The 16,666-nt window shown below is 39.8% G+C and overlaps 1 protein-coding gene across 3 annotated transcripts in view; it reads right to left on the bottom strand.

The window, feature by feature from the left end:
* Nucleotides 1–15,201, bottom strand: part of Zc3h8 (zinc finger CCCH-type containing 8) — a 61,976-nt gene extending 46,775 nt beyond the window's left edge. For all 3 annotated transcript variants that reach the window (XM_021257965.2, XM_087202559.1, XM_004844307.4), the window contains exons 1-3: nucleotides 14,997–15,201; nucleotides 10,900–10,996; nucleotides 141–375 (exon numbers count right to left, since the gene is read on the bottom strand). In XM_021257965.2, coding sequence (XP_021113624.1) covers nucleotides 141–375; nucleotides 10,900–10,996; nucleotides 14,997–15,073 — 409 coding nt within the window. In that variant the 5' untranslated portion in view covers nucleotides 15,074–15,201. The remainder of the gene's footprint in view (nucleotides 1–140; nucleotides 376–10,899; nucleotides 10,997–14,996) is intronic.
* Between the last annotated feature and the right edge of the window lie 1,465 nt (nucleotides 15,202–16,666).

Below are 16,666 nucleotides of genomic sequence, written 5' to 3'. Positions count from 1 at the left end.
TGGGGTCTCAGCCCCTGCAAGCTCATGTCTGGTGTAAAGATCATGAAAATCATGTTCTTATCAGAAGATGAAGTATAGGAGTTAAAACTGTGACTGCTTCTCCAAATACACTGTATATGATAAAACAGGTTGGTACTTACACAGTTTGGTATCTTTTACTCCCTCTTTCGTCACAGATTCTTTAGAAGATGGCAGGGGCTGAGCAGCATTTGCCATTTCTTTAGCTCGTATGTACTTTTGAAGTTCTTTCTCAAAATTATTTTCTGGTTCCTGACTGCACGTATCATTATCACTATATGACTCATAGTCTTTACTTCTTGATTTTCTATATGGCAAACTCTTTGGTGTTGTTGTAGAGTTTCCAAAGTGTCTAACCTAAGTAAAAATTAAATTCTGATTTAAAAAACTTAGATTCAAGACAGCCTGGTTTTTAGAAGAAACAAGATTGGCCATGAATTGATCACTGTTGAAGTTGGGTGATGGGCCCATGAGTTTCATATACTATTCTCTCCATTCTTATATATTTGAAAATTTCCAGAATTAACACCAAACAGACCAGTATGACATACTCATGGTTAAGGATAACTTGAGAGAAGATCCTGAATTTGTAAACTGTACACATTTTACTGAATTAAAAGTCTACACCCTCAAATCTTAATTGACAAGAGGTAATTACAGGACTACAGTTTTCACACTGTATTTCTTTCTTTGAAATGATACCTTGTGTTGTAGCACTGAGCAAGAGATCAGAACCCACTGTGGGGGCCTCTGATAGTTAATTAAATAGTATTTAATTGCAGTAGTGGAATAAATGTGTTCAGAGAAAATTAAGATGTTTAAGACAAATGGCTTCATGAAAAACATGAAGAAATTAGGAAAAACTTGAACAGATTTTTTTTTTTTTTTAAAGGGGTACTGGGATTGAACCCAGGGTCTCTTGGATGCTAGACAAGTGCTCCACCACTGAGCTACATCCTCAGCACTTCTTAAATTTTGAGTCAGGGTCTTGCTGAGTTGCCCAGGCCTCAAACTTGCAATTCTCCTTACCTTCCCCAGTTGCTGGGGTTACAGGTGTCCATCACCATGCTGGGGAACAGATAATTTTTTAAAAAGACAAAGAATTTCAATGTTTTTCCCTGGTTCTTGATAAGCTGAAGGGTGTTACTAATGCTGCCCAGTGTTGTCGTGTTACTCCAAGTTAAAACAGGAGCAACATCTCCATTACTACACAAATTTGCAGCAGATGTATTTCCCACACTCAAACTGTAGTCCCAACAGTGTTTTTCCCGACTTAAATGCAAGTTCAAAGGAAGCTGCCATTTCAAAATCCACTTAACTGTACTATTGAGGAGCTTCTACTAAGACAAATCAAGAGAGGACTCTAATACAGTTCCATAAAGTTCTGCAGGCAATGAATATGCTTAATTAAAACCATATGCTGGTGAACTCATATCAGCATTTGGCAGGGAGTTGAAATAAAATTTAATTACGTCATTATAACAGGTAAATATTATCAATCAATTTTGGTGACAGGGAACAGTAACTTTGAACCCCAATTAAGCAATAATTATCCCACAGAATCTTATTATTCTTGTTAGCAGACCTGAATTACAAAAAGTTATTACTATTTTTTTTCATTGTTGTTGTTTTGCTTTTTTTTTTTTAATGGTACCGGGTTAAACTAAGGCCCTCTATGCTGAGCTACATTCCCAGCCCTTTAATTTTTTTATTTTGAGACAGGGTCTCATGAAGTCATCAAATTGTACAGGCTTGAAAACTGCCTCAGCCTCTCAAGTGCTGGCATTATAGGTGTGTACTACTGTGCCTGGTTAATGTGAAATTGTCAGTATGTTTTTAAAACATCTTTCATCATATAAGTACCCACATATTAGCCTCAATTTTGCTTCATGGATTTAAAAACCTGAAGTATTTGCTGTCTTATTCTACAGAAAATGACTGCTGACCTGAGACTAAAACAAAAGTAGGATAGACGGAAATTTTTCCAGAAGCAGAACATATGATTCACAAAACTCAAAGTTTAAAACAAACTTACAGATATTTAAGATATTATATTCAAAATTTGTTACAAGCTATAGTTAGTTTCAAAACACCAAGAAATAAGAGAAAAATGTAAAGACTTTCAGAGAGAACAGAATAGTTAGCAAGAAACTAGAATCAAATTGGTAAGACCTCAAATTTGCGATGAATAGAATAGTAAGAGCCCATGGGATGATAATCTCAAACAATTCTCTTTCAGCCAAACTAGCTATCCACTATGAGGATACATCATTTTTATCATTTTCAGAAATGTTTTAACGAACACTCAAGATTTATCTTTTTTATTTCTGTTGTACTAGGGATTGAACCTGGCCCTTGCACTGAGCTACATCCCCAGCTCCTTGTCTTTTTTTTAATTTTGAGAAGAGGTCTCACTAAATCACTAATTTGCACAGACTGGACTTGAACTTGTGATCTTACTGCTTCAGCTTCCCAAAGTGCTGGGATTATAAGTGTGGACCACCATACCCAGCTTCCTACACACATTTTTATATATGGATGTTTTCCAATCAAACAAGAAAACAACACTTAGAAAATGATACTTTAAAAAAACATGTAGGAAGCTGGGCATAGTGCCTCACACCTGTAATCCCAGCACCCAGGAGGCTAAGGCACAAGGATCACCATGAGTCTGAGGCCAGTCCAGACTACACAGTGAGTTGAAGGCCAGCCTGAACTGTATAGTGAGACCCTGTCTCAAAAATAATGATGCAGGGCTGGCAGCACAGCTCAGCAGTGGAGCACTTGGCTAACACACATGAGGCCCTGAGCTGATCCCAGTCAGTGGAAGGAAAAGAAAGGAAAAAAAGTAAATTAACAATAGTTTCATGAAACATCTAGCAATAAATTAACAAAAAGTATGTAAGATATAAGACATCTATAAATAAAATTGTAAAACACTCTTGAGAAATGCTTAAGAAGACATAAAAGATTTTAATCCTAACAGTTCATAGATTTAATATATACTTAATAAAAATCCCAACAGGATTTTCTGTGAAACTTGACAGACTGATTCTAAAATGCAAAGACTAAGAATAGTCAGGACATTTAAAAGATGAAAATAAAGGTGAGAAGACTTGCTTACCTAATCTTAAGCTCATTAAAAGGGTTCAGTAATTAACTCGTGAGGTCTTGGGAAGGGACAGACAAAGGATAAAACAGAGTTCAGAGACAGCTTCAACTGAACATGAACACTCGACTTTGAAAGAGGTGACACTGCAGACCCTCCAGGGGTACAAGACAGCCCCTGACCCCCAAATGCATGGTGCTAGAATGATTAGGTATAATAATAAAAATAAAAAAGTAAAATGAAATTAGGCTTCTCTGCTTCATGGTGATTATTAACTTCAAAGTGAAAGGCAGAAGGCAATACAGGAAAATATTTTTATTACCTTAGGATATTTATATAAAACACAGAAAGCACTAAGAATAAAAGATTTAAAGTGACAGTAAAATTATGAACTTTTAAATTTAAAGAAATGCCAATGGGTGGAAAGAAAATCACAGAAGGGGCAGAGATGTACAACACATAACCCACAAGAATGAAAATAAAAACCAACTGGGCCAGGGATTTAGCTCAGTGGTTCTGCTGGCTGCCTCAAAAGTGCAAGGTCCCAAATACGATCCCTGGTACCAAAACAAAACAAAACAAAACACCAATCATATCCAGATTAAAGAACTATCCATCCCCCCCACCCAAAAAAAATCACAGATGATATAATGGGAGTGGGGAAAGGACAAGAAGGCTTGAACAGGCACAAAAAAGAGGAAACCTAAGTAGGCAAACTTATCAAAAGATGCTCCTTATCAACAGCAATCTAGAAAATGCAAACTAAACAAGAAATGAGATACCACTGTACTCTCATCAGAGGGCAAAAATAAGGATAACAATACTGAGCAGGGGCCAGTCTATGGAGCAATAGAAAGCCTCTCATATATTGCTTCCGGGAATAAAATCTGGTGAACCACTTCAGAACAGTTAGGAATTAGGGAAGTACTCGTGCACTTTCCCTCTCAGATATCTGCTGTGACCATTACTCATGATTGTCAACTTGGCTGGAATAAGCAACATCTACTAGATTAGTAAAGCCTGATTCCAGGTTTGTCTGGGGGGAGTTTGACTGGCATGTAGGCTGGTGAACTGAGGGGGAACGACCTGCTTGTGGGTGCCACCATCCAAAAAGTTTGTAGCCTGGATGGAATGAAAGAGGGAGGAAGTTAGTTTCATTTGAAAATCTCTATCCTCCTCAACCAAGTGCATCTTTTGCTACTGGCATTACTTGTGGATATCAGACTCAGGGCCTTTCATTGTGGACTTATACTCTCAGGGAGCTTCCAGGCCCTGTTTGGCTAGCTTTTCGTTGCTGCGACAAAAATACCTGACACATACAACTTAGAGGAGATGTTTCTTTGGCTCATGGTTTCAGAGGCTCCAAGACAGAAATATCATGGTCCAAGGGGTTGGTGGATGAATACTGCTCACTTCATGGTGGCAGGAAAGCAGAGGTTACAAAGACCAGAAAGGAAGGGGGCTAGGGTCCAGATTCAGACCCAAGGCCACACCTCCTCAACCCACCCAGACACACCCTCAAGTGTGTGTTACTAAACTCCTAGCCAGCTCCCTAGCCAATCACGTAGACAATGAAGCTTAATTGTCACATATTTGCAGCAGGATACAATTAAAGTAACAGAATGCAGCAGGATTGCTCATAAACACCAAAAATGACAGCTGGCCCAGTATCTACCAACAATATAACTTCATATATTCAAATAATGGAATACTACTATGTTGAACAATTATGAAGTATGATCAAAAAATACAGTGAATGTTTAATTTTGAAAAATTACAATAAGACAAATTGCCCCCTCAAATACTCCCCATTGCTTTGAACACACTTATTCCAGCATTCTTGCCACTTTCTGAAGCAGTTCTGGAAGTCTTCCTTCATGAATGTCTTTAGTTGCACTGTCATGGCTGCCCCAATACCCTGAATCAATTAAAAATGTTTACCTTTTATAGTCATATGGACTTTTGGGAAGAGCCAGAAATTGCACAAGTGCGAGATCTGGTGAATAAGGTGGATGAGGACTGTATTCATTAGGGCTCTGTAGAGAAACAGAATCAAGAGAAAATATATGTAAAATTATGTGGGAAACCAGGTATAAAGGCTGAGGCCTGGGTTGAACTCTCCTTGAAACACGGGGGAGGAGATAGCAAGCCATCCCTCCCTCAGGTCTGTTTGTTAGCATGCCAGTGTCAGCCAGTTTCAAGGACAGAGTCAACCGCAGCTGGTCTGATTAAAGAAAATACACATTTGGGTGCCCTTTCTAAATTATGACAACCTAATGAACTTTCCCCGAACCCTGGATCACATGCTTGCTTGGTTCTTTGTGTGAGTCTAATAAAAGTGAAGAGTACTGCCAGTTGGGCTCTTTTGTCCACTAGAGACAAGAGTCCCCTGGTTCCCTCTTCCAAATTCTGTCTTTTGTCTTTAATCCCTGTTTGGTCCCCTGGTTAGAATAAACTCATAGGGTGGTCTCCTACAAAATTATCCAAGAGGATTTATTAAATAGGCCTACAGGATTAGTGTCAAGAGAGTCCACAATGGCCACCCCCAAGATCTGAGAGAGCTAAGTCCATAATGCCTACCTATGGGATCAGAAGCATAAGAACCTGATGAGTGTCTATACGCTGGAGAGATGGAGGATCCAACAGCTGCTCAACACGAGAAGCTGGAAGCTGCAGAACAAGAGAGACCAAGGATGTAGAACCAGTCCAAAGGCCAAAGGCTTGGAAACTCACCAGAGAGTCACTGGTGCAAGCATATATTAGAAACTGGACACTGATGTCCAAAGGTGACAATGAAGACTGGAACTCTTCAGAAAGTGGCACACTTCCTTTTTTTCTTTTTTTTATTCCATCCAGACTACAGGCCTATTGGTTAGTGCCACCCCCATCCAGGGAGGATCTTTGCTCCTCAGTTTGCTAGCCCACACATCAGTAAACCACAGAAACACCTAGATCTGTGCTTTACTAATCTGCTAGGGGTTTCTTCATCCATTCAAAGTGACAAAACATGACTAATGGTCACAAGGATACACCATGTTTTTGTAAGCCTGCCTCACCAACATTCACTGTATTTTTTTTCTTTTTTCTGTACTGGGGATCAAACTCAGGACCTTGCACTTTCGAGGCAGGAATGGTCCCACTGAGCTAAATCCCTGGCCCCTCACTGTATTTCTGATTACATCTTATAAAAACACTCACAAATGAAGACTTGTAGAACTGCTTTAGAAAGTACCAAGAATGATAGGATAAGTGTGTTGGAGGTCTGGGGGAGTATTTTGAAGGGCATTAACAGCAATGTGTCTTTTACTAGAATACATTTTTAAAATTTAGACATTCAAAGTATATTTTGATCACATCATGTACAGCACAATATTTATGGTTTTTAAAATAATGTTGAGTAAAAGCAGCAAGACAGAAAAGAACAAAAACAATACTATTTTGTACAGAACACAAAAACTGCCAAGAAAAATTGTATTCTTAGGAATGACTACATAAGTAGTGAAATGTAAAGAGCAAGGAAGTGATTCATATACAGGTTAGGGTTGTAGTTAGTTCTACGAGAAAAAATGGGATAAGACTGAGAAAAGAGGAAGCAATAGTCTTCCTTGACTTAAGAGTACTTACTGGGTGCTGTCTTTTAAATTAGTGAGGATACTGTACATGCGTATTTTATAGTCTTGTGAGTAAAGCGTATGGGCTAAAGGAAGCCTCTGTGCAAATGAGTAACTAGAAGATCATCTTCTTACAGAACGGTTTCTTAGAAACTACTTAATATATCAGAATGCTCCATTGGCTGGTCTACTCTAGGTTATGATATACAGATTGGAAAAGCTTAAGAGGGCCTAAAGCACTGGGTCCTATGTGAATAAAAAATTTGGTCTAATGAAAAATTTCTGTGGGAAGCTGAATTTTTTTTTTTGTATTAAATTCTTTTATTGGTACATTGTAGGTATACAACACAATTACATTTCTCATTGGGAATTGTACCTTTATATAATGCATCTTGGTTCTTATTTTTCACCCTTGCCCAGCCCTCCCTTCAAACCCTCCATTCCTCCCTATTTACAAAGATTTTGTTCCTTTTTCCATTTTCTCATATTAATCCCATTCGCTTCTATCCTTTCCCCTAGCCCTCCTACTTCCTTCCCCTTTGCCCCTTTTCTTCCTATTTCACATTACCTATCATACATTTAGTCCTTATTTACACTTTCAATTTCTCACACCAGACAAGCTATTCGGTATTTATTCACGTGTGTCCTATTTATTTCACTTAAGAGTATTGCCTCAATGTGCATCCACTTAGCTATAAATGTCTCTAATTTCTCATTTTTTATGGCTGAGTAGTACTCCATTTTATAAAAAACCACATTTTCTTTATCCGGTCTCCAGTTGTTGGGCATTTGGGCTGTTTCCAAGTTTTAGCTATTACAAACTGTGCTGCTCTGAACATGGGTGCACATATATCACTGTGGTATGATTGTTTTAATTCTTTGGGGAAGATCCCCAGCAGTGGAATAGCAGAGCCAAATGGGACTTCCAGTCCTAGTTCTTTGAGGTATCTCTATACTGATTTCCACAGTGGTTGCACCAGTCTAGACTCCCACCAGCAGTGGAGAAGAGTTCCTCTTTCCCCACAGCCCCGCCAGCATTTGTTATTGGTTGATTGCATGATAGCAGCCATTCTTTCTGGAGTGAAGTGGAATCTCAGCATTGCTTTCATTTGCATCTCTCAAATGACCAGTGATGTTGAACATTTTTTCATGTATTTATTGCTATTTCTACTTCTTTGTCTGAGAAATGTCTGTTCATTTCAGATGCCCATTTTGGGATTGGGTCTTTAAATTTGGGAGGTCTGATCTTTTTAAGTTCTTTATAGATTCGAGATAGTAGACCTTTGTCTGAGGAAGAGCAGGTGAAGATTTTTTCCCACATTGTCGCTTGTCTCTTCACACTGCTGGTGGTTTCTCTTGCTGTGCAGAAGCTTTTTAATAAGAAGAGATCCCATTTGTTGATTATTTGTGCTAGTTCATGAGCAACTGAGGTTTTGTTCATAAAATCTTTTCCTACACCAATGTCTTCAAGGGTTCTACCTAACCTCTGTTCCAACGGGTTCAGAGTTTCTATTTTAATATTCAGATCTTTAATCCATTTTGATTTTAGTTTAGTGCATGGTGAGAGATATAGGTCTAGTTTTAATCTTTGGCAAGTTGAAGCCCAATTTTTCCAGCACCATTTATTAAAGAGGCTATCTTTCCTCCAGTGAGGGTGTTTGGCTCCTTTATCGAAGATGAGATGGCTGAGTGTGTCTGGCATGGTTTCTGCATCTTCTACTCTGTTCCACTGGTCCTCAAGTCTGTTTCTGTGCCAGTACCATGCTGTTTTTATCACAGTAGCTTTGTAGTAGAGTTGCAGGTTGGGGATTGTGATACCCCCTGCCATGTCTCTGTAACCTAGAATTGCTTTTGCTATTCTGGGTCTCTTCTTGCTCCAAATGAATTTTTGGATTGTTTTCTCAAGGTCTATGAAGTATGCTGCTGGGATCTCAATTGGAATTGCATTAAATCTATATAGCAGTTTTGGAAGTATGGCCATTTTCACTGTATTAATCCTTCCTACCCAGGAGCAGGGGATGTCTGTCCATTTTCTGATAGCATCTTCAATCTCTGTTTTCAGAGTGCCATAGTTTTCAAAGAGGTCTTTGATTTCTTTCGTTAGGATGATTCCTAGGTATTTCCGTTTTTTGGATGCTACTGTGAAAGGAATTATTTGCCCTATTTCTCTCTCAGTGAGTCTGTTGTTTGTGTAGAGGTAAGTTACTGATTTTTGTGTGTTGACCTTGTAACCAGCTACTTGACTGAATTTGGTTCTTAAGTCTAGAAGACTTTTGGTGGAGTTCTTGGGGTCTTCTATATAGAGTATCATGTCATCTGCAAATAATGACAATCTGACTTCTTCATTACCTATATCTATTCCTTTTATTTCTTTCTCTTGTCTAATTGCCGTGGCTAATGTTTCCAGAACTATATTGAACAAGAGTGGTGATTGATAGCGGACATCCTTGTCTTGTTCCTGATTTTAGTGTGAAGGAGTTCAGGTTTTGACCATGTAGTATGATATTGGCTGTTGGTTTTTCATAGATGGCTTCTATCAGTTTGAGACAGAGACCATCTATTCCAATTTTTTGTAGGGTTTTTATCATAAATGCATGTTGGATTTTGTCAAATGCTTTTTCTGCATCTATGGAGATAATCATATGGTTTTTGTCCTTGGCTCTATTGATATAGTGTATTACACTGATTGATTTTCATATATTGAACCATCCCTGCATCCCTGGGATGAATCCCACTTGATCAGGGTGTATGATCTTCTTGATGATCTTCTGCATTCTGTTTGCCACTATCTTATTAAGGATTTTTGCATCTATGTTCATTAGTGAGATTGGCCTATAGTTCTCTTTTTCAGTTGGGTCTTTCTCTGCTTTGGGGATCAAGGTGATGCTTGCTTCCAGGAATGAATTTGGGAGTACTGGGGAAGCTGAATTTGCAGTTTCCCAGTGTCAACCTCAGCTCTTGCCTAAGGTAGCCATATATGTTCTAAAAGGGCAAAACAAGTTTTCTTGGATAGCTGAGAGGTTTCCCAAGGAGATGATGGTGCTGTGCTTGCGCTACCTTCAGTCCTATATCCTTTTACAAGGTTAAGTGAAAGTACTGTCAAAGCTTGCATGTGCCTTATTGAGTCTCACTGCTAATCCAAACCCATTCTTATGTAGTGTGCTAAAATTCACAATTAAAACAAAAAATTCAAAAAGAAAAAAGCAAAAGTGGCAGATATTGGCTTTGTAATGGGCTGAACTATGTCCTCCTAAGATTCTTACATGGAAGCCCTAACACTCAATAACTCATAACGGGGGCTGGGGATTTAGCTCAGTGGTTCCGCTGCCTGCCCCGCAAGCGCAAGGACCCGAGTTCAATCCCCAGTACCAAAAAAACAAAACAAAAACAAAACAAACTCATAATGAGACCTTATCTGGAAATCAGGTCAATGCCCATGTAATTAATCATGATGAGGTCACTAGGGTAGGCTGTAATACAATGACTGGTGTCCTTACAAAAAAGGGATAGTCAGATACAGACACATGGGGAGAATGTCAAATAAATATTAAAGCAGAGTTCAGAGCAATGCTTTTAAGAACTAAGGGATACGGCAGACTGCCAGCAACCCACCAGGATCTACGGGAAAGGATTGGAACAGATTCTTCCTCACTGACCTCAGAAGGAACCAACCCTGTCCATGTATTGTTCTCAGACTTTCAGCCTACACAACTATGAATTTCTGTTTAAGCCACACAGTTGATGGTACTCTGTTACTGACAACCCTACAAATTAAGCTACAAATTACTAAAACTGGTTAAGACAGCATACCAAAATACTTAAAATTTTTAATGTAATTTGAAAGGGAATTTTTTTTTTAACAGTTTACAATCCATTTCAGAAACAGGGAATATCAAACTTACACACTATCCATCTGGGATAATAATATGGGATATGGGAAAAAAAATTAGGGAAAACCAAAATAAAAGCAATTATTAAAAAAAAGTCCATGCTAAATGATAGTAAAGTTACTGAATGAAAACTTTTTTAAAAAGTGTAACCAAATTTCCTTGATCGAAGTTAATCTGGCTTCAAATGCTGACTGTGCTAAGACAAATAGGACCCCTCATTAATTTCTCACATCCATTCCCAGCTCTTTGCAATAATTCAACTTAACCTTACTTTTTTGGGAATTTGCTCGTACTCCAGTTTAACCTCCCATTTTATTTTTTCTTCTTGAGCCTCTTCAACTTCTGTATCATCTACTTCATCATCGAATCTGCAGCAAAAATATCAAATAACACAAAAGTATTTCTTCAGCACAGAAGAGGTTCATATTACATTATATTTACTGCTTTGGTTTGTCTTTATATGTGCCCTCAAAGAAATTAAAAATTACAAGTCTACTCGAAATTCTCCAGGTATATAATTTATACAGTTATGAGTAGTAAATGTCAACATTTACGAATAACCTGTAAAATAAAAATTTTGGATTACATGAGCCACACACATTCTTAATGTCTAAGAATTAGCTGCTATAAATCGTTCATCCATCCAGCATTCCATTCTTTCAACAAATACAAATATAGTCACCATATACCAGGCTCTAGGCTTTTATATCCTGGGATACAACAATGAAAAAGACAAACCTATTTCTGCTTCCTGAGCTTTCTGCTTGGGAAAAAAATATAAAGCAATTTCAATACAGTGTGGTAAGTAGAGGTACATATTATAAACCTACAGTTGAGGGCCAGAGGGTTTCTGAATCTAAAAGATCGGAAGTTAGCAAAGAAGAATGTGAGAGAGAAGGGTATTTCAGGCAGAATATGGGGTGTCTTCTGAGGTTAGGAGAAATATATTCAAGTGTAAAGGTGAAAAATTTGTTTTCAGACTCACAAGAATGTGATTATCATGCATAGAAATGTATAGCTAATTACTTGAGAACATGCGAACAATATTAAAAATGAACCTAACATAAACGAAGGGATGGAAAAATAAGATAATGGTGAACAAGTGTGTGTCCTGAAACCACACTATTATCTGACACTGCCAACTCCAAATCTGTGTCCACTTTTACCACTACAATAAGGGCCACAAGTCTCAGCTCTCATATGAACTGACTGATGAGTAGGATAGGACAGAGCTGACCACCTTCTTGTTTATAAAACAATTTTAGGGAACTTTAACCCAGGGCCTTTACACTGAGCTACATTCCCCAGCCTTTTTTTCAAACAGTCTCACCAAGCTGTTAAATTGCCCAGACGGGGCTTGAATTTGTGATCCTCTTGCCTCAGCCTCCTAGAGTCCTGGAGTTATAGGTGTACTTCACTGAGCCTAAAACACATTTTTAAGCCATCTTCAGGCTTCCTGAGCTCTCCTGGTTTCTTCTTCCCTCACTGGCTGCTAATTCTCAGTCTCCTTTGTTGGTTCCTCATCTTTACAACTCTAAACGTCTTCATACCTCTTCTCGTCACTGTTTGTACTCTTGCTAGTGATCTTCTATTCCATGGCTTGTAATCAAATCTAACGTAATTAATTTCAACATTCAAGTCTCCAACTCAGACTCTTCCCCTTAAAACAAACATATCCATTTCCTACCCAACATATCCTCTTCGACCTCAACCAGACATAATTTTAACATACCCAACACTGAACCCTATCTCTCTGAAACCAAACCCTCCTGCTGTGTCTTTAACAGCAACCCCATCCTTCTAATGATTCTAATCAAAACCTTGAGTAGATCTAGACTACTCTCTCACAACTCCCATCCAAATCTGCGAGGAAATTCAGTTTGTTCTAATTTTAAAATATACCCATATTTAACTAGTTCTTGTTAATAAATGATCCAAGCTGCTCTGGCTCCCCTACAGTCTACCCTCAACCACAGCCAGAGTGACTCTGCTAAAACATCAGATAGTGTCGCTCCTTGCTGAAAGCCCTCCAGTGGACTCATCTCAATCAGAGTAAACACCAAAGTCATTGTGGTACCTTTAAGTCCCTACCTGAGCTGCCTCCCCAAACCATCCCCAGTATCTTGCAGACCTCAGGGGCTCTTAACTGCATTCAATTACACCACACCCCACCACCTCCTTATCCCCACACAGAACACTCTACTTCCCACGCACTAACATCCTTCACTTCCTTTCGGTTCTGACTCAAGATACTACTTATTAAAGTTATCCCTAAGGCTTTTCCTCAATCATCTTCTTTAAAATATCAACACCCTCCCTCCCTCCTACTAGTACTTCTTAACCCCCTACTCTGCTTTCATTTTCTCCATGGCATTTATTATCTAAAACACCATACATTTATATAGTCTGTCTCCTCCTCTCTCCTATAGTATACATTTTATACAGCAAGGTTTTAATATCTTTCATTCATTTATTGCTATAACCCCTGGGCCTAGAATTGCCCATGCAGCATGTGCTCAATAAAACTGAGAAAAAAAAAGTTTAATATTTTCATCACAAAATAGAAAAAAAAAAAAGCCCCAGAAACTATGAAAGATTGACCCTTTTGAGTGGCACAGAATAAAAGCAAAAAAAAATCCTATTTTTAACACACTGAAAATTAATGCCATAGGCAAAATCAAAAGACAAAATGTGAGTAAAATATTTGCAGAGATCATAAAATTTGAAAGAGTAAGATCAACAGTCAAAGAGAAAAAAGGGCAAACGATATGAATAAACAGTTCATCCTATTTCCATACCATCTTTCACCTATCTCTTCGAAGTGTTCTCTCCCCCAATTTCCCTGACCAGCACTGAGGATTTAACCCAGCACCTTCACACCGAGCTACAGTCCCAGTTGTTTCTTTATTTTTTGAGACAGAGTCTCACCAGGTGGCTAACCTGCTCAGGCTGGGCTGGAATGTGCAATCTCAGCCTCCCAGGGGCCCAGGATTACAGATATGCACCATCACAGCCACCTCCAGTTATCTTTTTGCTACTTTCAGTCAAGCTTTTGTGAAGGAATTGTTCATCCAATACATTTTCAAACTGGTAGCTTTAAAAAAATTTTTTTTTTATCTTGAGATTCATTTTGTTGAATTCTCTGATGTTTTATCAGTTTCTCTTGTTTTTCTCAGATGTTCATATCGTCCACACACAGTAATACCTGTGTCTTTCTAAACCCTTACAGGTCTTATTTTACTGCGACAGTTTGGCTTTGGAAGCTAGGTGATGGAATCATGGGGCCTAAAATCACACTGTCTGAGCAATTCAACCTTTCTTTGCCACTTACACTGTACAATCTTGCAGGTTATTTAACTTCTCTGTGCCTCAATTTTTTCATTTGTAAAAACAACATTCTCGTTAAGGTTATTGTGAGGATTATGTAATGTAGTTCACATAAAGTACATAGCAAAGCTCTTAATAGCAGCCTGAATTAATGTAATAATTTCAATTAAGGTGTTACAGAGAAAGAAGTGAACAGACAAGAGTGATATCAAGAGGTAAAACAAACCTGAATTGGCGGTATGTCTGGGATGTGAGAAATTAACGAATAAATGATGTATTGTAGGGTTTCAACTTAGGGAAAACTAGGGAAACAGGTTTGAGAGAGAAGGTCTTCAACACTTCGAGCTCAAAGAATAAAAAGTGAATGAACATCTGTGTGTAAACTACACACATCTCCAAATCCCCGGCTTCAAAAAGGAGATTAACAGATTAGAACCATTTATCCAGGAATCTTAACTTGCTTTTTCAACATAAAAGGATATATTAAATCCAAATGGTGATTGCTGAGTTTTGCTCCCCTCACAACAGGGGCTCGCTAGGTAGCCAGGCTGCCCTCGAACTCACGGCGATCCTCCAGCCTCAACCTCCCGAGTGCTTAGATTACAGGCAGGCGCCACCACGCCCTGTTATTTGCTACTTTATTTTGGTCTCTGGGATCTTTTCATGAGAATCAATGGACCACTTGCGGGTTCTCATTCCTTATTCTTTACCGATTAATAAACGTGGTTTGGTCCCCGCACGTGTCAGAGAAGCCGCGAACGACCTCTGCCGGGGATGGTGTAGGACACGCCGGCAAGCTTGGGGCCAAGGGCTTGCAGGGGCAGGTGCGCAGGAACGAACACCAACTCCCCGGGATCTCTCGGCATCCCCGCCGCGGCGGCCCCCAGCCTGGGTCCTGTCTTCCAGCCTCCTCTGCCCAGGCCTCGCGCGCCCTCACCACGGCGACACCGGCCCCGCGCGACCGACAGGGCTTCCGCCGGGACGAAGGGGCGGGCCCCGCCGGGGACCTACACTGAAAGAGTAAAGATGAGGGATGGTCACCTTTTGTCAGCGTTCGAGGCCGGTCTTTTGCCGAGGGCCGGGTTGGGAGGTTTTGAGAAAAGATTTTCAAAATCCATGCCCCAAGCGAGTGGCCGTCCCCTCACCAGTCCGGAGCTTCAGGGTGAGGCCGCGCGCGTGCAGAGGAATCCACGTAGTATGCCGGACCGCCCGCGCCGCCCGCGCACGCGCACGCACCGCCCCGCGCCCCGCGACTCCGCCCACGCCCGCTCTACTCCGCGTACCGTACGCACTGCGCAGGCGCAGTTTTCGCTGGGTAGCTCTCCACGTACCTTTTTATCTATTATGGCAGCAATGTAGTCTATTTTTCTTTAGTAGAACTTTTAAATCTAATCCTTAGGATTCTTCTCTTTCTGGTGAAAACTCTTCGATCGCGATCAGAGCATTTCTAAGGAATGGTAGCAACATCTCACATTGATTTGAGCACGCCACCCCCATTTTTTTAGGACTATTTCAAAATCTAGCTGATTTAACCCTAGCAACAGCTCTGTAAAATTTCGCATTTTTCAGATGAATAAACAGAAATGTAGACAAGTAATGTGACTTGTAGGGTCTCTACAATTAGAAAATAAATAACTGAGGCAGGAAAATTTGTTTAATTAACAGCATCAAGTGAGAAGAGTTTGGGGGAGAGCACATGCGGTTGAGAAAACTTGAAAGGGGTGGATTTGAGTTCAGTCTTGATATAATTTCCACAGGAATGGATGAAATTGGGAGGTAAATAGGCATTAGTTGAAAGAAGATAGTAAAGTAAAGCATGTTTGGAAAACAGAATCGTTCAGTTTTGCTTAGTATGAAGCCGAAAAAGGGAATACGTAACAGAAACTGCTGATCGTGCCAAAGACAGAACCTGACTTGCTACTGTGGCTTAAAAGATTCATTCCTTGGGCTGGAGGTTTAGCTCAGTGGTTTTGCCGCCTGTTGCGCAAGCGCAAGGACCCGAGTTCGATCCCCAGTACCAAAAAAAAAAAAAAAAAAGATTGAGTCCTAGCACGAATCAGTGTCCACTCTACCAAAGAATCAAGGCAATTGTTTGCAGCCACACGTCTCCTCCAGGGAAATTCTACTTTTTGTGTTTATAGTGTAGGCAATCACTTTCTTTGTACTTGAATCGCTACTAAAAATTAAAAGAAAAATTAAGGTGATAAAAACCAATAGTATCTCCTCTTCAGGTGGAAGAACTGTATTATGTAACTCGAATCATTACATATTTTTTTTCTTTTTCTTTTTTTGGTACCGGGGATCGAACTCGGGACCTCGCGCTTGCGCAGCAGGCGCCGGAACCGCTGAGCTACATCCCCGGCCCTACATAGTTTTTCATAAACACACACACACACACACACACACACACACACACACACACACACACACACACACACAAACCAGCACACAGCAATGCGAACCAGATACAAAAGGAAACGAGATTCTCTCCTTATTACCTCAAGTGGCCCCTTAGAAAAACATTCACTTCCTATCTCCAGGACGTTGGACTCTGCTGACCTAAAGCAAGCTTTTTCAACCTCAGCAATAGTCTCACTTGGGGTCGGTTAACTGTCGTGGGAGAGTCGTGCATCAGGGGATGTTAGGACGTTTAGTAGCATCCCCGGCCTCTACCACTAGATGTCAGTAGCATCTGCTTCCCAGGCTTCACA

The sequence above is a fragment of the Heterocephalus glaber genome, unplaced genomic scaffold (assembly GCF_053883595.1).
Source record: "Heterocephalus glaber isolate CG9 unplaced genomic scaffold, H.glaber_assembly_v1.0 deba00000470, whole genome shotgun sequence".
NCBI lineage: Eukaryota > Metazoa > Chordata > Mammalia > Rodentia > Bathyergidae > Heterocephalus > Heterocephalus glaber.
This window is presented reverse-complemented; position numbering and strand designations above follow the sequence as displayed.